This window comes from Siniperca chuatsi, linkage group LG10, assembly GCF_020085105.1.
Source record: "Siniperca chuatsi isolate FFG_IHB_CAS linkage group LG10, ASM2008510v1, whole genome shotgun sequence".
Lineage (NCBI taxonomy): Eukaryota > Metazoa > Chordata > Actinopteri > Centrarchiformes > Sinipercidae > Siniperca > Siniperca chuatsi.
Window position 1 is genome coordinate 11,280,628 of NC_058051.1, and position 25,827 is coordinate 11,306,454.

General features: G+C 39.0%; 1 protein-coding gene and 1 long non-coding RNA gene across 4 annotated transcripts in view; one reads left to right on the forward strand and one right to left on the reverse strand.

The window, feature by feature from the left end:
* sema3b (sema domain, immunoglobulin domain (Ig), short basic domain, secreted, (semaphorin) 3B) overlaps positions 1-25,827 on the forward strand; it is an 84,288-nt gene that overhangs the window by 57,407 nt on the left and 1,054 nt on the right. For all 3 annotated transcript variants that reach the window (XM_044210778.1, XM_044210776.1, XM_044210777.1), the window contains 16 exons: positions 299-456; positions 2,164-2,226; positions 10,477-10,596; positions 11,336-11,429; positions 11,671-11,790; positions 11,952-12,094; positions 12,353-12,467; positions 16,763-16,832; positions 16,985-17,129; positions 18,926-19,145; positions 19,251-19,342; positions 19,479-19,520; positions 20,833-20,990; positions 21,146-21,201; positions 22,162-22,301; positions 23,012-25,827. The exon at positions 23,012-25,827 is cut by the window's right edge and continues 1,054 nt beyond it. In XM_044210778.1, coding sequence (XP_044066713.1) covers positions 299-456; positions 2,164-2,226; positions 10,477-10,596; positions 11,336-11,429; positions 11,671-11,790; positions 11,952-12,094; positions 12,353-12,467; positions 16,763-16,832; positions 16,985-17,129; positions 18,926-19,145; positions 19,251-19,342; positions 19,479-19,520; positions 20,833-20,990; positions 21,146-21,201; positions 22,162-22,301; positions 23,012-23,524 — 2,249 coding nt within the window. In that variant the 3' untranslated portion in view covers positions 23,525-25,827. The remainder of the gene's footprint in view (positions 1-298; positions 457-2,163; positions 2,227-10,476; positions 10,597-11,335; positions 11,430-11,670; positions 11,791-11,951; positions 12,095-12,352; positions 12,468-16,762; positions 16,833-16,984; positions 17,130-18,925; positions 19,146-19,250; positions 19,343-19,478; positions 19,521-20,832; positions 20,991-21,145; positions 21,202-22,161; positions 22,302-23,011) is intronic.
* Positions 11,951-13,770, reverse strand: LOC122882881. The gene is made up of 3 exons (XR_006379480.1): positions 13,244-13,770; positions 12,780-12,817; positions 11,951-12,087 (listed from the first exon to the last, which is right to left on the reverse strand). It is a non-coding gene; the product is annotated as an uncharacterized LOC122882881 (long non-coding RNA).

The following is a 25,827-nucleotide window of genomic DNA, read 5'->3' on the forward strand; positions in this document are numbered from 1 at the left end:
TGAAGACTCTGTGATCAAAGTATCAATTCCAAAACAACCTAAAGTCTTTCTTAGGTCATTGTTTACTGTTACTTGTTGTTTTATTCAAGACTTACTTACAAAAAAATAAGCATAAGGATAATGGCCATAAATAAAATATTTATTTCTATTCTGCCTAACTGTTGACAGCGCAATGTGAGTTGAAATAGCTTGTGAGAGTTTGCATGTGGCATGTAACAGGAGGATGCAACATGTCACATGCAACAGAAGACAGATTGAGAGGTGCCACCTACAATCCTGTATATCTGTATGACTTCAGAGTTGCAGCAGTTCCATGGAGTGCGGCGCTTTGAGCTGGAGCGTTCCTGCTGCTTCAGCGCTCTGCTGTTGGATGAAGAAAGAGGCCGCCTCTTTGTCGGGGCCAAGAACTTCCTGCTGTCGCTATCATTAGACAACATTGCCAAGCAGGAACACAAGGTTGGTCAGAAACAAAATCAGTAACTCACAATAAGTCAGGAACTATATATGTTGGACAGACAACATATACAATTTTAATATAAAATATATGTAATAACATAAAATATGTGGAGGTGAGAAAGGTTTGTTGATTAATCAGAATCAGAATCAGAAATACTTTATTGATCCACGAGGGGAAACTCTTTTGCTACAGCAGCTCACTGTCACGTCAATGCACAATAATACTAATGATCCAGCCATTACTGTGATGAGATTTCACCACTATCTACACTTGAGCTCATGTGACTTTCAAACACATTGAAGTCCATTTGAATAAAACAAAGCAGTAATATGGTATTTTTCATTCTAATCTGCATTACCTATCACATGATGTATTTACCCGAACTGTGCTCTAATTAGTGACCTTTTGTGTCTCTATCATAAAATTACCTTATTACTTGTGTTGATTACAAACTAGATCAAGGAGATTATATGGAGGAAATGTTTTTTTTTAATTTACAGCCAGTGCCATATTGTCTGATTCCTAAGAATAATTTATTACTGTTGTTATCAAAGTCAGGACACACACTATATATGTTTGTTTTCATGTGGACCTGAAGGCATGGTAGAAAGGATAATGGCCATTTATTTATTATTTATTTATTATTATTTCTATTTCTATGCTATTAGTACTTCTATTCCTGTGTGCATTGACGTGATAGTGAGCAGCTCTAACAAAAGAGTTTCCCCTCGGGGATCAATAAAGTATTTCTGATTTTGATTTCTGATTCTGAAAGAGAAATATTCAAAAGTTACAAGACACATGTTACCAATATGTCCCTTTGAAAATAACTGATATGAATCATATTCTTGCACATGTGAGACAACATAAGTGACTAGCCTTACATGTAAGAGAAGAAAGAGAAATGGGGGATTAATAGAGAAAGATAGAAAATCAAATAGGTGGACAGAGATGAAAAGAGAGCATTTATTCAAAAAACATTGTGATTGATATCTAAATGACATCCATTAATTGAAACCTTTGCCTTTGGAGTATGTAATAGTCATAGCCTACGTTTTAAGTTGCAGAAGAACACTTGCACAATATACACATTGGAGCATACATTTATACATGCTGGCAACACTAAATGCACTTAAATGCATAGAGACACAAAAACATAGATATACAAGCAAAATACAGCCTACTACAAACATCTGTTCACAGCTGTTTGAAGTAAATTATATGCTTGGTGCATTAGATGTGAAACCTCTGTTGGTTTTAGGTATCTGGGCAAGTTTGATTTATGACCTGGTTGTGCAGATTCACCATAGCAGAAGCTGTATTTTAATGTGGTGGGGTCATTCTCCTTTACAATGAGAAGAGAGGATGAGGAGGTGAGGATAGAGGAGAAAGAAGCAGATGAAAAGGACAGAAGAGCAAGGAAGAGAAAGAAAGGAAGTGAAATTGACAGAAGTATGGAGAGGCTGAAGGGAAGTGAGATGAAAACCTTTATTAATCCAAACCTCTAGGTGGCTCATTTGAGGTGTGCTTTGCTCAAGGACATATTATTAGTTTAGAGGAAACACATTTGTGTTGTTTTTAGTGTTTAAAAGTTAAAGAATTTCTCAAAATTTACATCAAGAAGACTTTAAATTAGTAAATTATTCCAGATAACAAATTTAGATTTCAGCGACAGGATCATCTGACCTTTGCCTGCTGTGTTTCAGATCTACTGGCCAGCTCCCGTCGACTGGAGGGAGGAGTGTAACTGGGCTGGCAAGGATATCACTGTAAGTCTCTTCTCACCACTGTATCTTACCTAATCTTACCTCATCCCATTTTCTACTCTATTTTACTTTAATTTACAAAAATATACAGTTCTTTGGGACCTGAAATTGCTCATATTCATCCCTTCTCTGACAAGTGATGTTGGATAGTGAAGAAAAAAATAGGGAGTGCTGCACTGGGTCAAGAACAATGGTATTGGTAATATTAGAGTAAAAAATCAGGTGCTCTTCAAGGATAGGGCCAGTAGTCAAGTAAAAAAACACAAAAACAATGACTGTCCAGCTTACTATTAATGGAAGTCCATGGTATTTGTTGGCAATCTAAAAGAAATCTGAGGCACTCTGATTGTAAATATGATGTTGGATAGTGTTCTATGACAAAAAATAGATCAAACCTTAACAGTGGATTAGTGCATTAAATAGTCTGTAATATAAAATGTGAAGACCACACTTATTATTAACCCAAGGGAAAATAGTTATCTATCTTGTGAAACAGACTGACTGTATATGAACCATAATGCATTATAACATCCTTTTTTAAAAATCACTCCTCATCACCCCTCAGACATCATACATTGTATACAGAGTTAAATAAGAGGGCTAAGGAGCTCCTCGTGGAGGAGGTAGACCTAACTGTCCACTCCTACCCAGTGCAACACAATGCTACCTTTTAATCCACTGGAGTCATGGGAGTCATCACAAGACAGAAACACCACGTTTGAACAGATAACATCTAATAATAGGTGCAACACTCCTACTTTTGGACCCGCCCAGTGTTTGTTTTAAACCCTATCTGACTGAGATCTGCTCAGTTTGATGCTAAGCCAAAGACATTTGTGTTTTTCCACAGCAGTTTAAAATCAGTGCTTCAGTGTGCATTCTGTGGCTTTATGCAGTAAACTAATTTCTTAAACATCAAGTAAATGAGAAACTTTAATTTGGTTAAGGAATTAGATAAATCCAGTTAGCACAGCTAGAATTCTGATGGAGAAACCTGTGCAATGAGATAACTTCTGTCATGAATTGGCGCTATATAGATAAAATTGAATTGAATTGATTTCTGCCCCATCTATATAGGAGAGAGCATGTGCATCATAAAGATTTCAGACAGGGAAAGTATTGCTGTGACAACAATGCAAAGGGATATAAGGAAATATTGTTACTCTTAGTGGTGCTTCCTTAAATAATTAAGTCCCACTTAAACTGAAATTGGCACTAAGAAGCTTCTAGAAGTCTACGGTCAAAATTGTCTCCTCTGAGTCAGTTTCACAGCAGAGTAGTTTAATGTAGGAGCATCTTTTCAGGAGCGTCCTGGCTATGATAGGTAGCAATAACAATGAGTTACAGACTAACAACATTAAAGAAATTATAAAAAATGTCATAAGATCAGAATTTTTTAAATGCAAATTACAAAATAAATAAATAAATAACAATAATAATAATAATAAATAAATACAAATTTGCATGGTTCCTGTGTTTTTGTAAATGTAGAGTGTGCAGGGATAGCATAAATGGCTGCTACATGTTGCAAGGATTGAATTCATGACCTACTGTAATGCTCTCAGGGCTTAGGCCACCCTGCTATCTGATGATTATGTGTCTAAATGTGATGTTCTGTATGTGGACAGAGTCTGGGCAGAGCAGGCTCGGCATGTAGAGGCCACCAAGAGCCTATAGACCACCCAGGATTACATCACATACAATTAGCTAACTCTACATATGTCTATGTGCGTAGGTGTGTACGTGTGTGTAAAACAGTAACTTCCCATCAATGCGTGCTGACATGCCACAAATCTATTTATACTGTATTAATGCTCATGTGTTTGACAGTGTGTGTACATTTGTTCATGTATGTTTAAGTATCCAATGTGTGTGTGTCTTTCTTTGTGTGTAAAACAAACCCTTCATCAGTGTGATTACACAGCTGTAGCAGACAGAAACCTGAGCACACACACCCTCAGACAGACTCCTGGTCAGGTGAAACTGGAGCCTGGAGTTTTGTATGAATGGAGCTCGTTGTTGTTGTTTGAAAGAGAGAGTAACAGTGGAGACCGAGAATAGTGGAGAGAATTAGTAAAATTGCTCCAGAGGAAGAGTGGAAGGAGAAATGCAGGGAGAAAGAGATAAAGAAAAGAAAATAAAAATTTGGGAGAAGTTTGAAGACTAATGGGATTTTGAAGAAAGGAGTTTCCCCCTGGTCAGTTATTATTCCTGCCTTTCTGGCCTTTGAAATGTTATTTTTATCCTTTGTTAAACACTCACTCCCCTCTTATTCCTTTTGACTTTTAGTATCTTTGTGAACATTCACCCACACACTGAGAACTGAGCTGACCTCACATCGGTGACCCTAATTACACAGAAGTGTGTTTCTCTGTATGAAGAGGCCAACAGCTCTCGCCCCCACTGGATCTCTTCTCTCCTACTTTCCTTACTCTCTCTCAGTTCTCCTCTCCTCCCTTGTTCTCTGGGAACCAAAAGTTTCTCATGTTGCTTTCGACCCCATCGGTCCTTCCATCATCTCTATGAACTTGTTTGTTCCTTTCCATGAAACAATTTTGTCTTTTTAATCTGAATACTAAGTGGAAATATTTTCTCTTTCTTTTTGTGCAGTTAACCTCGTATTGTCATTTTCACTGCCGGATCTGTCTTTTTGCACTTTTTTACACTGTAATGTATGCTGTTAATTAGCAAATAGTCACATGTGCTGCATAAGTACACGCATTATTACATACTGTACATACACACACAAAGTATTGAGTAATGCTGTATGCTGTTAATTAGCTTAAATTTATGTATTTACACTTCACTGCAGTGAGTATATTACATTATTACTCTTTATTAGAAGTGTCTTCATGACACAAGTATGGTGTCTTGGAAAACACCACAGGGATTCAATCTCTGGCAGGGTTGCTTCTAGTTTGGCCAGGCTCTCCATCGAAGGCAGTCTTCAGTGTTCTCAGCTGGGAAGCCAGTGAGGGATCAGATCCTTGTTAGTGCAGTAGTGATTCCTACTAAGCCTGGTATTCAAACTGAATTGCCATTTTGTTTGACATCAATCATTCATTTGAATCACTGAACAAATGTGGACGGTGATTCAGAGGTCTGGAACCAGGCTAACTTACTAATTTACCAAACATACGGTGGGGGATGGGATCTTGTGGCGATAGCATGAACTTTTGTGTGCGTTATGTCCTCCCTTTCGTGTCAGAAAACTTTTGTGTCACCAACTTTAACTGGTTTAAAAACAGTAAACTCATGAAATGCAGAGTTGAGCATAAGAGACCAAGGCTTTTTCTCAGCTGGTTGCTTGGCAACCTCACAGGGATGACAAGAAGTCACTGCGCCTGACAAAGAAATAATCTAGCCCTTTACCCCCCATAAAACCATAGCTTGTCATTTTTACACTTAGGTTTTTTCATGGATTCAACAAGCAAGATATAACGCGTTAATTATTTTTACAAGCTGACAGAGCCAGGCTGTATGTTTTCCCCTGTTTCCAGTCTTTATGCTAAGCTAAGCTAAGCATCTCCTGGCTGTAGCTTCATATTTAACAGACAGACATGAGAGTGGTATCAATCTCCTCATCTAACTCTCAGCAAGAAAGCGAATATATTTCCCAAAATGTCAAAGTCTTCCTTTAAAAGTAGGAACGGTTTACAGGGTTGTCTGATATACAGCTCTCACCCATCAGTTTGATTTCTTTTGTATTACAAAATTCAAATAAATTAACTGCAATGCTAGCAACTTAAAAAAATTAGTTCAGTACAGTAGGCCTACACACTGTCACGATAGCTCAACAAATACACACAAGGCATGTGATGGGCTTAACAAGTTTCCCACATAAAGACAAGTAATAAACACTTCATCACTCACACACACACCCACTGACCACAGGATAGCCACCTAACATGCACACAGACACACTAACACAAACACAGACACATGCACATAAACACAGTCAGACAGTGGCAGTAAACAGTTGACAGTTCACCCAGACACTCAGCAAATGATGGATGCAAATGCAAGTGGGTTCCTCTGTGATACTGAGGTAGTTCTTTCTTAAAAAAAAGATTTTGGCCAAATTAGTTGTTTAAAGATTATAATAAATAATATGTACCTGGCAATATTCCAATGCACTAACTAATGGTCATTTAACTATGACTGGATGCTAATATATTAAAGAAACAACACTTTTGATATAAATATGGTGGAAGAAAATGCCTTTAACTTCCAATTTGTTTGCTTTAAGGGATTATCAAAAATCATTGAAACATTGAGTAAATTGTACTTTTCATTTAGACTTAGCTTTTATAGCTCAGTACATAATGCTTGAATGGAAACCTAGTTTACGTGAGATGGACAGAGATGGAGAGAAGTAGCAGAAGGACAGATAATGGCTGAAATAAAAAATTGGTAGATTGGGTTAATCATTTCTAGAATGGAAAAGATAAATAGAGAAAAGGGAAAAAGACATCCACTGAGGAACAATGCCGCTTTATAAGACATGAAGGCCAGACCTAAAGCTCGGGCCGCAGTGAGGTCACAGCCTGCGTTTTGCTCACTGTTTCAACTAATGAGTCAGTGGTAGGTCAAAGGTTGGCCAGTGAAGCCTTTAACAACACACACACACACACACACACACACACACAGTCACACAGAGAAAATGTGACTGTGCCATTATTCACCTCCTTCCTTCTCCTCCTTCCTTTCTGATCTTTTCAAGGTCTTTCAAGCGTCTTCTCCCTTCTTACTTTTTCTTTTCCTTCTGCTCTCGTTCTCTTTTGTCACATCAAAGAATTGATTTTGTCAGAGGGCAGAGGAAGGTGAGGGAGTCAGCAGAGCTGCGGTTTGACACAGACACACACACACACACACACACACACACACACACACACACACTAAGGGTTTAAAATACAATGGGAGTAAGATTGAGGAGGAGGCCTTGCTTCAGCTAAACACACTGGGAATCATGAGAAAAAGGTTGATTGAAACTTGGCATGAGTATGTTTTATCAGAGGAACAGGGGAAGCTGGTGAGGTGTGTGTTTGAGTGTGTGTATGTTCATTCATTGTGTAAATGTGTGTGTCAGCCTGAGGGTGGAGGGAAAAGTGGAGTGTTTGTGCCCCTTTCTTTCATGGGAAACAGGTTTCCTGTGTTGGTCAACAGCTTAATTGGCCTGTTGATTGGTTGAACACCTTCACATGTGCATACACAAACACACAGAAGCATGTATGTGTTCACAGACTAACAACTCCAACTCTAACCCCCTGGTGGTTTTCAAAAGCTGAAAGGCAGGCCTTTGTTCTAAACTGCTGTGTGTGTGTGTGTGTCAGGCCTAATGAGCCACAATTCAGTTTCTGTCACTGCTTTCACAATCTGGCCTGTCTGACTGTCACCCTCGAGTGAGGCTGACAGACAAAACAGGCAGATGAGGAAAGACATTTGATTAAAGAAGAGAGTAAAGAGACTAAAGAGAGATGGAGAAACAGAAAAAAATAGAAATATACCATAAACTTCCATTCATAATTTCACATTTTTCAGTCAAACTGTATTTTGAAGGAAAGGTGGTTTGCAACTAGGCATTAAACACAAAAATCACAGAAATGCACCAATGACAACAACTACAATCCATCCTTTAAAACATGAAAGCAATATAAAAGATAAAAATGCAAATAAGAACATTTTTTGGAGAGAATGTTCCTCTGATGAAGCCAAAACAGATCTACAAAATTGGAAGATTGAGACCAAAGCCAAATTATGTTCTGTACAAGGTCATTTAGGTTATTTTATGAAATCAAAACAAAAACATGAAGATTAACAAATTAAATTAGGAAGAATCTGCAGATTTTGTACATAGAGTGATTGTTTATTATCCTAGTCTGCAGCTGATGGTAAACCTCTTCTCCAGTGGCCCCCCGGGGCTCCAACAGTATTTGTAACTTGATCGACAGACAGATGTTACAGTGGTCTGTCTGGGGGAAAGTAGCCAGGAGAGAAAGTGAGAGATAGTTAAATTAGATGTGAGACCAGTTGTGTGTTTACAGCAGTATGTAAAGCCAGCAACACAGACATTTGAAAGCATCATATTAGCTTATCATATATTATAGAGCCCTGGGACTGACAACCACTGACAATCATGGTGGTAATCATGATAATTATGGTGTCCATGTTCTCATCACTTAATGGGGTAGTTGAATAACAGACCAATCTCCTCAAAGCCTGGTGTTAAGCAAGACTCTAGCTAGAAAAGGAGTGTGTACCATCCAGTCTGTTAGTGTACAGTAAATCTTTTCTCCAGCGGCCTCCTGGGATCCAGCTTACTGTAACCTGACTCCGAGATGGACAAATGTGACTGTAGGTCAATAACCTGCTGTCTAGATAAGAAGAGGAGTGAACAGACAGCAAGGAATAAGGCTACTGAAAGTTGTTTATGTGAAGGAGGATAAAGAAGGAAGAGAAATAAAAATGGTATGGGAAGTTTGTTGTGAAAAGTGAGATAATTAAGCACTTCTTCTTGTTCTTGTAGAGAGTTAGATGTGAAAATCCATATCAGTTTCATAACTGCACGCTAAATGCCACAGCCACCAGCTGGTTAGCTTAGCTTAGCATAGCATAAAGACTTGAAGCAGTTAGCCAGGCTCTGTCTGCAGGTAAAAATAAATCTGCCTACCAGCACCTCTAAAGCTCATGAACCAACACGTTATATCTCTTTTGCTTAATTAATACAAAAACCAAAGTGTAAAAATGAAACATTGCTGTTTTACCCAGGGTTTTGTACCGGACTATTTCCAAGCTAAGCTAACCAGCTGCTGGATGTAGCTTATTAAACAGACACAAATAAGAGTGGTATCAATCTTCTTGTCTAACTCTCTGCAAGAAAGCGAAAGAGTATATTTGCCAAAATGTCAAAGTATTCCTTTGAAAGGAAGCTAAACAAAGAAATTCATTGGGTGTGTGTGTGTCTGTGTGTGCTTCTTCACAGGTATTTTTGTCTTTTGCTCTGTATGGTTCAGTTGTTGATTCATCTAACTGAGATTTACTTGTGTAAATGTTTAACTAAGTTAAAACATGTGCCAACAAATGTCTCAAACAAATGTCAAGCATAATACACAACTCAGGGGTGGAACATAAACTGTATCTTCAAAATTGAATTTGAAAACTTTAGTTCCACAGTGTCCATTTTATATTTCACTTTATTATGCTTTGGATATGTCTGTTAACTATTGACCAACCTATCAAGATGAATTTTATCAAATGTTGAAATCAGACAGCCTGCATGTTCATCACGTCATAGATTATCCACTGATAAACATATTTGAAATTATAACTGTACCAACATTTGGATGGATATGTTGTAAGGTATTTGGTTCATTATACTTCATAAAATAATACTAGAATCTAGCCTAGCTATTTAGCTAAGCGACTTTCCCCTTTTGGTTTCTTTTCTGTTTGACTCAGTTATCATGTCCTTTTCATGCCAATCTTTCACACCAACTGTCATACAGAAAAGGTTAGTGTTCTATGAAATCCATACCGTGTAAATTAGCTCACAGTTTCAGGTGTTTATTATACTTTTGACTGTTGTGTGCGTTCACATGGAGGTTCATATGACCATTTTACCCTTAGTACACAGACACACACACACACACACACACACACACACATACTGTAGATGTGTGTGTACAGCCAGGACACAAAGGCTGTCACAACAGTGTGTTGGAGGTGGAGCTGAGGACTTCACAGTGTTGTCACAGGCAGACAGGGTGAGAGGAGTTATGTGAGGAATGTACAACACTAAACCAAAAGAGAGACAGAGTCCAAGTTTTGGTCGTTCTTGGATTTACTGTTTTTTTTTTTTCTTGTGTTGTCATGTTAACTAGTTTTTACACTTAAACTGGGCTGCAGATAACAGAGGACACATCCATGGCATTTTTTCTGGGAATTTCGGGGGGTTTAGTGACCTGAAGTACTGTTGACATTGTACAAGTAAATGCTACACACAGTGGGTTAATTTAAAGGCAAATCCCACCAATATATTTTAGACTCAATATATTTGAATCTGACAATTTTAGACCAGTACATTTAAGTAAAATGATTCAGTATTTCCTTACCTGAATTATAACCCTGCTAGTGTATAATGCTCTGAAGCAGCATTTACATTATTGATTTGGATCTTTTTTTCCCATACAGCTATCCTTCAAATTGCTATACGTAAGTAAACTGAAACTGTGTATCTCTGTATGTGTCTTTTAGTCTGACTGTGTGAACTATGTGAAGATCGTGCACCACTATAACCGCACCCACCTGTATGCCTGTGGAACTGGGGCCTTCCACCCTACCTGTGCCTTCGTAGAGGTGGGACACAGGATGGAGGTGAGGAATAAACGCACACAAGCTGCTGAACTGCAGTATTCCATTCTTATTTTTACTTGTTTGTGTGTCATAAGAAATAGTCTAAAAAAGTTATCATACAGGCTTGAAGGTACAGAGACACTTTAATAAGTATCTCAAACACCATTTGATTTGCATGAATACATTTTTATAGCTATGATTAGAGCTATGATTTATTAATACATTACTAGTCATGGTGCAATTACACTGAGAATATTTAAATCACTACTTCCTTTGTTAGTTCTCACCTGCTCAAACAAAAAGTTATTTTTTTTAAAACTGTGTTCAGATGCCTGAAAATGCGAGCCTCAGTCCTCTGCCATCAAATAGCTTTCTGTTCATTAAAAGTGAGAACACAATCTGAACATACTGCAGGAAAGAACCTCAAAACACAAGGTTTATGTGTATAAAGAGATGAATGTTGACATCTGATATCCTGCAGTTACTCATGCTTGGAAACCTTAGCATACAAAATTGATTCAAGGCAAACTGGAGCCTAGACTGATGCTGCAGAGAAGGTAAATTATGGCAAAGAGTGCATCACATCCCATCATGCTGAGCTCAAGTTGCTGGTTTCAAATTTGTTTTTAGTCACTCACGCTGCCAAAATCTCAAACCTGAAATCTCATCCCAAAAATGACTATGATTCTGACAAAAGAAAACAAAGTGAATGTGTGATCACACCTTAAATCCACTTCTTCCTGTCCTCTCTCTCTATCAGGACCATGTATTCAGGATTGACCCCTCTAAGGTGGAGGATGGGAAAGGGAAGAGTCCATATGATCCTCGCCACAATGCTGCATCTGTACTCGTCGGTAACTAAACCCTTGCACATTAATATGAGCTGATTATCCATTAACTCTAGGTTTCTAAAATTTGGCTTGTGTAAGAAAGTTTTATCTTCCCTGATTCTGTGTGGCTCATCCCAAAATTGGATTGATGCTGCCTCAGAAGATTGAACATTTTCATGCCATAATTTTAGCTGATCTTGGTAAACAGTCACCAGTAAAGGTCACATGACCAGTCAATGAGTTATTGATTAATTTTGTCTCCTAGGTGATGAGCTATATGCAGGCGTGGCCACAGACTTAATGGGACGGGACTTCACCATCTTTAGAAGCCTGGGGAAACGCCCCTCCATCCGCACCGAACAGCATGACTCACGCTGGCTCAATGGTGTGTGTGTTCGTGTGTTGATGTGTCAGCCTAGGCATACATTTCAGTTGACTTCACTTTATATTATAACTAACCTCAATCTGGTTGTGTTTAAAACAAAACTCACAACTTGTTTGAGAAATGATGGTATAACTGACATTGTTCCTCTTTGTATCTACCAGAACCAAAATTTGTTGGTTCCTTTTGGGTCCCAGAAAGTGAAAACCCTGATGATGACAAGGTCTTTTTCTTCTTCCGTGAGACCGCGGTTGAGGCCCAGGGGCTGGGAAAGTCCACCTACTCCCGCATCGGACAACTCTGCAGGGTGAGAGATTGTTTCTTAAGTCCAGTATTTTTAAATAAACTGGGTATGAAAAAAACACCAGTCTGCACCAGGCCCATTCAGCCTGGCTATTTGACAGAATTTGTAACAAAATGAGGTCATATTCTGTTTAAAAATTGTATTTGGTTAAGTGGTGAAAGTGACTGGTTCCCAATTTATAACACAGCTCTAACTGTCTTCTTTCACACTTTAAATGTAATTTCCTGTTAAATGACTCTTGACTGTTTTGTCATGAATTAGAATGACATGGGTGGTCAGCGAAGTCTGGTGAACAAGTGGACGACATTCCTCAAGACCCGTCTGATATGCTCGGTACCAGGAGCAGATGGCAGCGACACGTACTTTGACGAGCTGCGTAAGTTCACTGTGCACACAGACAGATACTGTACTGTACCAACTCATTTATTAAATTATGTTGGGTAAAAGTATGATGTATCGTAACTGACGTTTTAATTCAAGACTCTGCATGATACTTAAGTAATAGTCATCATACGTGTCTAATGTTGTGTGGACTCACATCAGCTCAAATAACAAAAGGTCTTGGTTTCTATTTTCTGTCCCCATTTCCGAAGCTATCTATCCAGAACATTCTTTGATAAAGTAATCCGATTTTTCAAAAGTTAGAAAAAGCAAAACAAAGAGTTGAAATTTGGGCTGATTTTCTTACCTTGCTTTGTCCGTTGGATTTTTACCCAGAAGCACATTCTGTGGGTGCAAAGAGAGAGAAAACTGAGGAAAGCATAATAAATTAACCAGGATTTCTGACCTCAATTGTAGATTACCATTCAGCCCCACATTCCTGCAGACTTGGAGAAAGCATGAGTGAGAGATTAATTGGTAATAGATTCTTGCCTGTTCCAAAGCCAGTGTTTTTACTGTGTGGTTCAGAGTAAGTTGCAGGCTTGTCTCTGGTGAGTCTTCATATGACAAAAGACAATAATGTGTTTTCATTAGACAGGATCCAGAAGTGAGGCTAAAGCATGAATTGTGGACAGAGGAAATAGTTTACGATAAAGAAGACAGAGTAATTTCACTTAAACTCACTCGGATAGTTCCACAAATGTCTGGTGCCAGTTCACCCGAGCACTGTACTCATAAATATTCACAACTAAGACATAAAACTGCTCCAACCTTTATATATTATTTTTCCTCTGCAACAATTGGCCCTGCGCTAAAGCACTCCTCCAAGCAATTGTCCAGTTATAGCAGCAACCATAATAGACACGGAAAGGCCGTCAAGCTCTGGATTTGTCCACATGCTGAGTATCATAAGAGCGGTATTCCAAAGAGGATAGTGTCTTTTTTGCCTTTCAAAAACAAAAACAAAACAAGAACATGCTAAGCATGACTTTTTATTTTTTATCCGTCCGAGAGACTGAGCTATCCGTGATCGATTAACTAGTGGACGATCTCCCCTAGCTCTACCCCTCCCATACAGATACTGACAATGACACGTGCTCTGCAGAGAAACAGAGAGAGATAGCGATAGATAGAGAGAGAGGGAGACGTTCTCTGGTATTACGCAGACACGGTGAATATTTTACAAGCACAGAACAGGTAAAGTAACAGTGAATACACCTGATTGGTGCGCAGATGTCATTCGGTACCACGTTGGTTTTGATCGTTTCGATAGGCTATGTGATTAACAATAAGCCTCCTCCACACGCGGCTCACCTGCTGTTGTGAAAACGGAATCGCAGGTCCAAAACGCGAGTTATGTTTTTTGGGCAAAATAAAACATACTGCTTACAAAGAAAGTCAGCAGAGCAGACATACACATATGTGTCTGTCCCTGTATGGTACAGCGAGATTGAAACAGAAAGAGGCGGGGCGGGGCAAGCCAGTGTGTGTGCAGTAGCCCAAGAGACAGAGGTGTAGGTGTGGGTGCAGATATCCGATTCCCAAATTAAAAAATCTAATACCTACCAAACGAACGGATATCCAAATAGTCCAATATTCGGGTCCAGCCCTAGTGACGCTGGTCCCGGATGCTATTACATGAGAGTAGGCTAACCTTAGGCACTGTCCTGGCCTTTATTGGATTTGGATTAGATAGTCCTCATCCTAAAAGTGATGTATTTTGTAATGTCAGAAGTGAAACATACTGGTTGAAAATACTAATGATGTAGCATAAATCTGACCTCTGCCTTGTATATCAAAGTATGTAAGCTAAGAAGCCAGACCTATGTTAGAATGTTCTTACATTATTCCTCATCATACTTAAAATACTAGGACTAACTAGCTCTACACTGCATATTTAAGACCATGTTTACAGGGTTCACATTTTAAAATGAGCCAAGTAGAAATAGTAATGTTCACAGGAGACAGCATTTTCAACCCGTGGTTGAAAATGGAGAAGTGGGTATACTCTTAATTTATGCCCAAATTTACGCCCTGTGTTATAAACTGTGACACCAGTCTTGCATATTTAGTTCACCTAAAAACAATTCCCAATATGAGCAAGCACTTGGCGACAGTGGCAAAGAAAAACACCCATTTTAACAGGCAAATACCTTGAGCAGAACCAGACTCTGGGTGGGCAACCATCTGCCTCGACCCCAGATTTCCTTTTATACATTTTCAAATATAAAATACTATTTATACTATGGCTTAGCTGAATACCTGATGGTAATTATTTACTGAGATATGTGCATCCATGTTGCCCAGTATGCCCAGCTAATCAACATTTTAAATACAATATTTACTATAATCAATAGTCAATGTCAATCCATTGTTTTCCATCTTGTATTAGTCCTGAGTTGTAACTAAACCTTGACTGAGAGACTAGATAATTGTCTTGTTTTAAAATTATGTGCACCTATGAGGAGTGCCATCATGACCATATATTGTCTGGACTGGTCTCCACAGAGGTTGCTGCTGGAAAGTGTGAGTTTCATTTCGTTCACACGCATTTAAACGCATGTTAACGCGCTACGCAGTTATCTTTTCCAAGCTGCAGTTTATGAACATCATTGCCCGTTGGCGTTTATCAAAAGTAATAAAGAGTTGTATTTCACTTTCACTTTTGTCAGGCACAAAGTCACAGAACACCACCTTGGAAGTGGCTGGCAAGCAGATGCACCACCCAGCTAACATTAGCAAGAGAGAGATGCACTGCAAACTAGCACAACGTTACTGTTATTTGCTGACATCAAACTTGGAGAGGAGAGAACACATGTTTACCTGATTGCTGTTCCCGCAAATCACTCTCATAGTGTTTTTTTCCTCTTTTCGTGACCAGAAGAGCCGTTCCACTTCATCCTCTCATCGAAGTTGTAAACATTGACACCTGCTTTGACACAAAGGAGAGACGGGCCCTTGCGTTATTTTTGGGGCCCTACACAACTTCCACAGTGAGCCTCCTCATGCCTAAGCCAAATCTTCCCAACCAAACGAAGGCAATGAGAAGGCTTACTAGCCATCAGAGGCAGAGTAGGGTGGGCCATGCCTTCTCCATAGGAAAAAAAAATTGGCTTGCAGCATTACAGCACTACTGAATGAAATCAGAGGGGATTTAGAAGTGGGTATATGCAATGCCGACTGAAAAATAAGTAGGTATACGCAATATACCCTGCACTAACGTTACAGTTGCCTAGGTAGCAACTGTAATGTTAACTCAAGATTAACAAAACTTAATGTTTAATAAGAGTAACGTAGCGAACAATCAATTGCAAAAAATATGCACTTTATTTTAAGAAGTAAAACCATGACAGTGGACCAAAAAAAAGTCCATTAAACTAAAATTGTAAATTAAAATACATCTTCCTTCAAATGCCATGACTTAGAGGAATCAACTATGAAAATATGAAAAGAAAGCACAATTTCTGATTAAAGCAATTAACACGTGATGATCACATCTCACAAAGAGAAACACCAAACCTCCAGTCATGTGGTTTATTCAGCAGCTGCAGCAGTTTCAGCTCTCAAAATAATATTATTTAATATCTTATTGTCAGTTTTATATTTATTATTCTTGACCTGCAGTACTTGCTTTATCTTTCTTTATATTTCTGCTATGTTTATTGTTTTGCACCAAAATACCAAAGCAAAGCAATGTTTTTGATTGATCTCTCTGACCATATCTGTTGGAAATAATATGATCTGTCTCTGTGCTTATCTTGTGACGCAATGAAAGGTGAAATAATGAAATAAGTTGAATAATTATTCCTTATCCTAACCCTTAGGCTAAATCTATCCATCGCATTCCATCACATGTACAATGAGTCCTTTATCTTGAAGAGTTTTCTGACCATACCTGAGACCAAATCTTTAGAAAGGACCTCCCTGTAAAAATATGTGTATTGATCTGAACCTGAACCTACACCACATTACTTTTTTATGGTCGACACATTTTTTTAATTGCAGTATTTTATTTCATTATGGGCCAAGACTTAGAAATGCATCTTGTTTGTGGCAGACCCCAACCTGACAAATGTAAAAAAATGTTTTAATGGGACTAAATCTTCATTAAAATTAATTTTACAAACCACTGCTCAAAGCTGTAGTGTAGTGTAGTTACTTTCAGTTATTAGTGAAATGTCTCTTTAAAGTAGTTAGAAATGGCCATAGGGCTTTGCTTATCTTTCTCTCAACCTTTGACCTCTGGACTACCACCACCTGACCTGATTATGTGTGTGTGTCCGTCCTCAGGCGATGTGTTCCTGCTGCAGACAAGGGACAGAAAGAACCCTCTGGTCTACACTGTCTTCTCTACTTCCAGGTCAGAGTCCATTCATATTGTGTGTATGTCTATGTGCATGTGTGTGTGTCTGTCTGTGTGTGTGTGCAAAAGAGTGAGAAAGGTGAGAAAGACAAGAGAGAGTGTGTGTGTGTTGTGATGTTTCTAACCCAGCTCCCCCTTTCCCCCAGCAGCAGTGTATTTAAAGGCTCAGCTGTGTGTCTCTACTCCATGAATGACATCCGGAGGGCCTTCCTGGGGCCCTTTGCTCACAAAGAGGGGCCCAACTACCAGTGGGTCCCCTTCCAGGGAAAAGTCCCCTATCCCCGCCCAGGAATGGTAAGTCAAAAAGAAGTCAAGACCCATATATAAAGAGTTTTTAACACGAGTGAAAAGTACATTTACAGAAGAATGGTATAGATTCTGATATACTTTACTGGGTATTTCCATTTTATGCTACTACATTTTAGAGGTAAATATTGTACTTATTACTCATTTACATTCTACACTTAAATTACACTACATTTATATGATAGCTATAGTTACAAGTTGCTTTGTAAGTTCAGATTTTAAATACAAAACATATGATCAGCTTATAATATGATACATTGCTATAGATGAAACTCCCCAACGATATAATGCAATTAAAATTCCACCTTAAACCAGCTATAACATTAAATCACTGCTAACATGTTAATGCCTCAGTATTGATAATCATTATATATATAATTATTATATATTATTATATATAATAATAATAAAACGAATGGAGCCATTCTGCCAAATGAGTACTTTTACTGATCCTTAAGAACATTTTCTTTTTCTGTAATTTTAATTAAATAAACTCTTGAATGCATAAACTTTACTTAAATCAAATTATTAAATGCATGAACTTTACTTGTAAAGGAGTATTTTAACATTGTGTATTGCTACAGTACTTTCCAGGTGGGGCACTGAACTGTAAAAATACAAAGTCATATCACAAGAATATAATGAGATGAATGTATCCATATTGATACAAGTTCTATAGGCACTTGATACACTTGCAGTACTTAGTATTAGATCTCAATTCATCCAAAAGCTCCCCACAATCCTCCCAATCAATATGTGCTTACCAAAGCTCTTACATTCTGGTAAGCACACAAGTGTAGCGTCAGCAGGATTTGTTATTCAGAGCTTCAGCTGTTACTGCCACAGCAGAACAATCCCCATTGTATTACTGCAGAATAGTAATTGTATTTGGCCTACAGTAAACCCTCTCTCACGCCATCATCACCTCACTGGGTTGTAAAATTAGCGGAACAAATCAAATTAAAAGAAAACAATCATGCTTACAAGTGAATTATGCAAAACTGCATAGAAGGCAGATTCAGTGTTTAAAATGCATAAACCAGATCAACTGTTTTCCACTTCATGAGCAAACTTTAAAAATAAAAAAGTATAAAAACTGCATGATTCTACAGCATACTTTAGTAAAATATCAGTATCCTGGAATGAGAGTCTAAGACTGGAATTTTAATTAGAGAGGGAGGCTGGACTCTGACCTGGAGAAAATCTCTCATGGCCCTGTGATCCATCTGTGATTGCACCAAAATCACCTCATTGTGGCCTGATGGACCGTAGCTTTGACAAGTCACACATTTGTCACCAATTTACATGCAGAGCAAATACAAAACAACTTTGCTCATCAAATATGGTGTGTCATGATGGAATGTTTGAAGAGTTTCAAGAGTCTCTTAGTACATGCAGTCAGTCCTGTTCTGCAGAGAACAAATCCCTTACAATAGAAATGGATTGGCTGGATTATTAAAGTACTTTGAATTGCTGAGTAGTGGCTAAATCCTTTGATAAATATGAAACGTACATGTTCTTATTCACAAATTCCCAGGACAATATTTGCTTTCAAAATGGTTTCAATTTTAATGGTTTTATCAGTATTTACAGAGTTTTTTTAATGTTTCAAACTGACTTGCACCATTTTGCATCCCCACTGAAGTTCAGTAAATTGTGTACCACAATGGAACCAACAGTGCACCTGCACCATTGCTGCTCATTTGTTTTTGTTTTCAAGTTTGTATAAACAAGGACCTTATGCTGGAATATGAATTCAACCTTTATTTACTGCCCTCCATTAGTGTCCCAGCAAGACATTTGGCAGTTTTGAGTCCACAAAGGGTTTCCCAGACGATGTGATCCAGTTTGCGCGTCACCACCCTCTGATGTATAACCCTGTCTACCCTATGAGCCGACGGCCCGTCTTCGTCAGAACAAATGTGGACTACAGCTTCACACAGATTGTCGTGGACAGAGTCAGCGCTGCCGATGGACAGTATGATGTCATGTTTATTGGCACAGGTGAATGACTCGTTTTCAGTTCTAACTCTTTACTTTATATTTAAACATGAAGATAATGAAATGATGTGTGAAAAGTGACTTTATGAACTGCATCTCTTATTTCAGACAAAGGAACAGTACTAAAGGTGATCAATGTCCCTAAGGAGAGCTGGAACAACATGGAGGAACTTCTACTGGAAGAGCTGGAGGTCTTTAAAGTAAGAAAACTATGATAAAGCTAATTTCTTATAGATATAAGCACTTAAGTACTGACTGTATTTTGATTTGACTAGCTTTAAAAATGGTAATTTATTTTATATGTAATTCATTAGCTGTACCTTCTCTGCTCTTCAGGATGCCTCATCTATCATCAACATGCAGATCTCCTCAAAACGGGTATGTTTGTTTTATACTTAAAATCATTGATAAAAAAATGGAACATTGTGGCTCCCTTTTTTATCTTTGCATCACCAGGGTGTTTAGTTTCATAAAAACAATAATTGTCTTATAATGGTAATCTCAGATCAGGATCACCACCGAAATTGATATGCATGTTCTTCTGCTCAGAAATATATTTCCCAAGATTCCCAAACAGAAAACATGATATTGTTGGAGGCTGTACCAAAGAACCCAAAGAAGTTTGACAGGCTCAAGCAGCACTTAGTGCAAATTCCCCAAGCCCATGCTATACCTGTCCTACAATACCCCTGTGTCTAAACATAGCACAGCCTACAAAGCAATAGCAGTTTGCAGGAAGAAACTGGGAGTAGAGGAGATTCAGAAGCTAGAAGAGGCTGCCAGAGGTGCAACAGCAGGCAAAGCATGACCAGAAGCTGGAAGGAATTGTGGGGTGAAGCAGGCAGAATTAGATTCATGCTAGGAGCAATTTATGATGTGCTTCTATCTCCCCAAAATATGTCCAATGTCCTTTGTATTCAGGTATAGCTTTACTTCAGCACATTCTATCAGAGTGTAAAACCAGCCTTTCTCAAGGGCAATACACCTGGAGACATAACCAAGCAGCAGCCATTGAATGTTAGTGCTTAAAAGTAAACTCACTGGATGCAAAAAGGAAACAAGATGGGATTTTGTTTGTCTTTCTGGGACACTGGTGTTTCGTTGAGTTGGGCCCATGACACAGAGAAGGCTCAATAAAGAAACATGATATCAAAATGAATGTGTGTAAGACAGGTCAAGGGACATAATTCAAGAAAAGTGTGTCAGACCAGAGGGGTTGCTAATTGGCTATTGGTAATACTAGTGGAACCAGTTACACTGATGGTGGTTGGACAACTGAGCGGGCCATGGCATTCAGATGAAGTTGCCTAGCAAGCCAGTTGACCTGAGCAGATACAATGTAGATATACAGTAAGGCTGAGTCATTCAGCAGAGTATCTTGTCTTTGCTTACGTGACGATAGGATTCAAGGATATCGGAAAATTTTCTGACTATTTGTAAGACCAGTGAAGCTAGATAAGTAGGGTTGACAGCTGGACTACTAAGCAGGCCATGGCATTATGATGATACTGCCCATCAAGCCAGTGGGGCCAGCCCAGCTTGAGAATGGTGTCATGGGTCCCAGCAGATTTATGATGGCACAGATCAGTCAAAACATCATTTAACATGAATACTGGGCTTCCATAGAAATGCTGACAACAGTCCTGAAACCCTCTTTTAAAACTTGTCTCCCCACTCTGTGTCCTCACAGCAACAGCTGTATCTGGGCTCAGACACAGGCATTGCCCAGGTTCCCCTTCACCGCTGCAGTGTGTATGGGAAGGCCTGTGCTGAGTGCTGCCTCGCCAGAGACCCATACTGCGCCTGGGATGGAACATCCTGTACTCGTTACCTGCCAAACACCAAGAGGTCTGTGACACAAACACTTATGACACACACCAGATGATTCCTTATAGTGAGCAAGAAAGACAAAATGAAGATTATTGTATTAGCAAGTATAATCAAATACATTTAAAATTCCTTATAATAAATTGTAATAAACTCTTATTAACAACATTTTACAGACGTTTCCGTCGCCAGGATGTAAGGAACGGAGACCCCAACACCCTGTGCTCTGGAGGTATTATTTAAAAATGATTGTTTTGTCTTGGTTGTTAAAATGAAACCATGAAAGCTCTGGTAGCTGTGACCATTATTGTAGGCTGACAGCTGCAGAGGTATGTTCATTGAAGAACAAAACCTCACTCTGATCCTGCTCTTACTCAGAGACTCTTTGCATTTGACATCTCATTGTCTCTGTGCCAAAAAATCCAAATCCTTCCTGACCTCTGTGCCCCCAGACCACAATACCAACATTCTGTCACTATCTGTCTTTCTTCCATATAACTGAATCAGGCTAATCACTCAAACTGAAGGAACTTCTGGATAATATGATTACATCATGTGGCACGCAAGCGGGGTTGTGTAAAACTAATCAAGGTCAGAGTAATAGTCTCTGATGATGATGTTTAGTGTTACACATCAAACATTCGATTCAAAGCAAGCATTTGGCGACAGTGGCAAGAAAAAACTTCCTTTAAGAGGCAGAAACCTTGGACAGAACCAGACTCAATGGTGGGCGGCCATCTGCCGCTGCCGTGTTAGGTGACCAAATGTTTAAATCAACCCCCTTTAGTGATGCAAATGTATAAATACATTTGTTCACAAGACTGTAAAAGACCCAGTAACTATTTTTATAATTTAGTTTTTATAGATCAGGGAAACCATTTCAAAGTAAGCTTTGGTTTCTTAGCCAAGCATTATCAGCTCAATTTGTTTCTGTCCCACATTATTCCTGTCTTTCCTTGGTCTGTCCTGTTTGTTCTTGTTTTGTTCAGGTCTTTCCTTTCCTGTCTTGTCCAGTTTTTTTGTGCTCTTCTCTCCTGACCTCTCTGCATTGTTCTGTTCTGTCCTGTCATGCCCTATCCTCTTCTATTTTTTTGTCTTTTCAGTTCTTGCCTGGTCCTGGATTGTTATTAGTGAACAGATGTCTTGAGTTACAGTAGACCCATAATGTCCTTGTCTCTGCTGCCCCCTGTAGACCACCATAAGTACCGTGTTGCAGAGAGGAAGCTGTATGGAGTTGAGGGAAGCAGCACTTTCTTGGAGTGTATCCCCAAATCCCTTCAGGCCAGAGTCACCTGGACCTTCCAGAAACATTCCCAGAACCCACAGGAAGAGGTGAGAGGGATGGTAGAGAGAGATTATAACTAAGAGATGTGAGAAGGGCATTGAGAAGGTCTTACAGGAGTGTGTATATCAAGCCAGAAAGCCATTCTTTCACAATGTACAATTAGTATAAATATTTACTATGATTCTGGTAAAAAAAAAAAAAAAAAAAAAAAAAAAAAAAGACCCCCAGCCATGTATTAGTCATGAAAATCTAAATTCTATCTGGATTGAATCATTGTTCCCACATGACATTGTTGTTAAGCAAGGTCATTCAAGTCAGTATCTTCTGAAAGGCACTGTAAAGACATTGCGCCTTAACATTGGCATTAATAATCATCACCAGAGGTCAGGAAAAAAGCAAAGATTCTTCAGTACCAATTTCAGTCCAAACTCAAAATCGATTAAAGAACATCTTACACTTACAGTATACTGGGTGCAAAGCTGGCAACATTGACAGATCGGGTTTTAAGTGCAAGCTCTTGCAGTTGATAAAACGCTGGCTTTACCTCTGCATTAAGTGCAGTATGTGTAGTGCTGTTTAGAGCCACTTAGCTCTTCCATTAATCAGTGTCAGAATCATATTTACACATATTCATGGAACTTTACTTGATATAATACAAGACATTGGTACTAAGACACATTTGTACAAAAAGACAAAATGGTAGCAGTGCACATTGTTAAGCTCCAACATTTTGATGAAACTTATTTCTGTTTTTCAGGTGCGTCTAGATGACCGCATCCTCCAGACAGACAGAGGCCTTCTGATTCGCCGTGTCCTGAAGAGAGATATCGGCATCTACCAGTGCCACGCTATGGAACACGGCTTCACCCAAACCTTACTAGGCATCACCTTGGAAGTTGTACCTTCAACATCCTCCTCAGTCTCCAATCTACCCTCCGATGCCCCTGTCCGATTAGACCCCCGCAGCGGAGGTGGACCCCCAATGACCAATCAAAAGCTTTGGTACCGGGACTTCATGCAGCTGGTGGACCACCCTAACCTTAGTACCGTTGACCAGATTTGTGAGCAAGTCTGGGCACGCAAGAACGCCGGTGGTCACCAACTTGATAAGAGCTTTCCTGCTCCAGGGAAGGATGGCCCGCCTCTGGGCCCTGCTGTTCGCCCAGCTAACAAGAAGTGGAAGCATCTTCAGGAGATAAGGAAGGGGAGAAACCGCCGGACCCATGATGGAAAACCGAACCCACGGGCGCCTCGCAGTGCAGGGGAGTAGCAACGTAGAGAAAGAGATGGAAGGAGAAAAGAATGACTGATACAAGGAGAAATGACGAGAGTGATAGAAAGAGACTGAGAGACCAAGAACTCCTGGAGGTGTTCACACATACAGATACACCCACGCACATAAAAACACATGCACACACACACGCACGCACACGCACACGCACACACACCCACACACAGCACCTCCTCTATTGTGCATATTTATCTATGGATGCCCCCACTATATGTTACCCCAATCCCTGAGCCCTTGTCCCACTGGCCAGCCCCTGCATGTGCTGCCTTACAACCCAAATTGATTCTGCACGATCCCTTTACACTGTTCCACTAGCGTAGTCGAGTGTACAAGCAGGTACGTGGGAGTGAACCCACCTCTGGGCAATAAACTTACACTACCTGTCATTCCCTTTGCCACTGACTATATATGGAAGGTGGGTTCACAGCACAGGTTTACCACATCTTTTGTTGGGTATTAACGTTTGCCTACTACATGCCAGCTACACATGTTATATGTGGATAATGGCTCACAGTATGAACACCTACTCTCTGGACTACACCACTCAGAACAAAAACAGCCCCAAAGTTTTGGATTAAAGCGCCTCACAGCTTTTCTTACCTGAAGATTTCATACCAATGTAAAAATAAATGGTGGACTTGAGTGCGGGGAATGGGAAGGAATGGAGAAACGCGACAACTGGAATATACTGGATGGTCTTTAACTGGAAACACATTTAACTATTTATGTGAAATTGCACAAGCATGCAGACAAACACTTTTTTTTAAAAATTATTACTATATTAACAGATGAATTGATCAACTTCCTGTGGTGCTCTTGTTGCACATATTTCCAGTAACCTCAATTTTCACATGGTTTTCTGTGCATATTATATAATGTAGTCACAGAAGAGGTAGAGATGCCAGCAGCGTGGGGCAGCCTGTGGAACAGATCAGCATGTTGCAGAACTGGATATTTTATATAGTAGGTCTCTTAGCGGTTTCCTTAGGCACATTGAGGCATGTTGCAGCAAAATAAATCACACAATACAATGCAGTCATGGTTAAAGAGCAGTCGTATCTGGCCAGATATGATTATATTGCTTTACCAAACCACTAGAGAATGAGGGGTGGAAAAACTACTGGCATTCCATGATGTGAGAGAAAGATGAGATGTTTACAGTACACAGACATAGCTGGAGCACAAAGAAGTCAATCTCTAAAAGCAAATAAAAGCCCAAATAAGACCTGTATTACATATAAACACATTTTAGTTACGTTTTATGTGGTGTCTTTAACATACAAATATTATAATAAACATTGGAAGTGCATATAGAAAAAGAGTTTTGACATCCAAAACCTCACTAAAATTTGCTATTTATTGGTTTTATTTTTGGCTGTGTTCAATGTTTTGTGCATTAACAGTAAGGAGAAGTCATTAACATTGTGGTTTGGGTGGTTTAATATGATGAGGAGTTAGAGGAAAGATCTTAGTGGACTGAGCTCTAATATGACAACCCCTGTTTCTGGGCTACAGTACAGAATATATATATATATATATATTGGATTACTATATATATATATATATATATATATATTATATTACCATGATATTTATGAGTTATGATTTTTTGTATTCTATGCGGTACTTCTACTCCTTGCTCTTTTACACTGTTCTTGCATATGTTTTTTGTGATAAATGGATATATGCAAATAATATGAGACGAGTGAGTCACCGACCCCTCATTCAGCACGGTAAAATGCACAGAAAGCAGATCTTCTGCGCTACCTACAATGCATTTCACTGTCCACAAAAAAAAAACAAATAAACAAAAAAAAACTTCCATCTGACTTCATACACTGCTGGAATCACTTCTTAACGTAGTGTTACACTCATTAATATCATTGACTTTTGCTGCTTAACGATGTCATCTCTTCCTAATGGACAATTAGTAATAAGGTCTTCCTTCTCTCTGTCTTTAGTCCAATATATTTCTGTGTAGTCTCTGTAAAGAAACCTTGTTTGTTGGTTGTCTGTGCTAACATGGTGTGTGTAGCCTGCCCCCTAGTGTCTATTGTGTGTACAGGCTCGGATGAAGAGTCTACCTGTGGTACGATAACTTCATTATATCATAGTCTGTCTACATGAAAGAAAGCAACTGGCCTTGTAAGATAAAACAAGCATTTATGTTTTGCATTCATACAGTCTCAATATGATTTTTATGATGAATATATGTTGTAATTTGTGTTGCTGCCACAAATTTCTCAGAAGTATCATGGTTTTAAAGATTTTCAGTATACTGA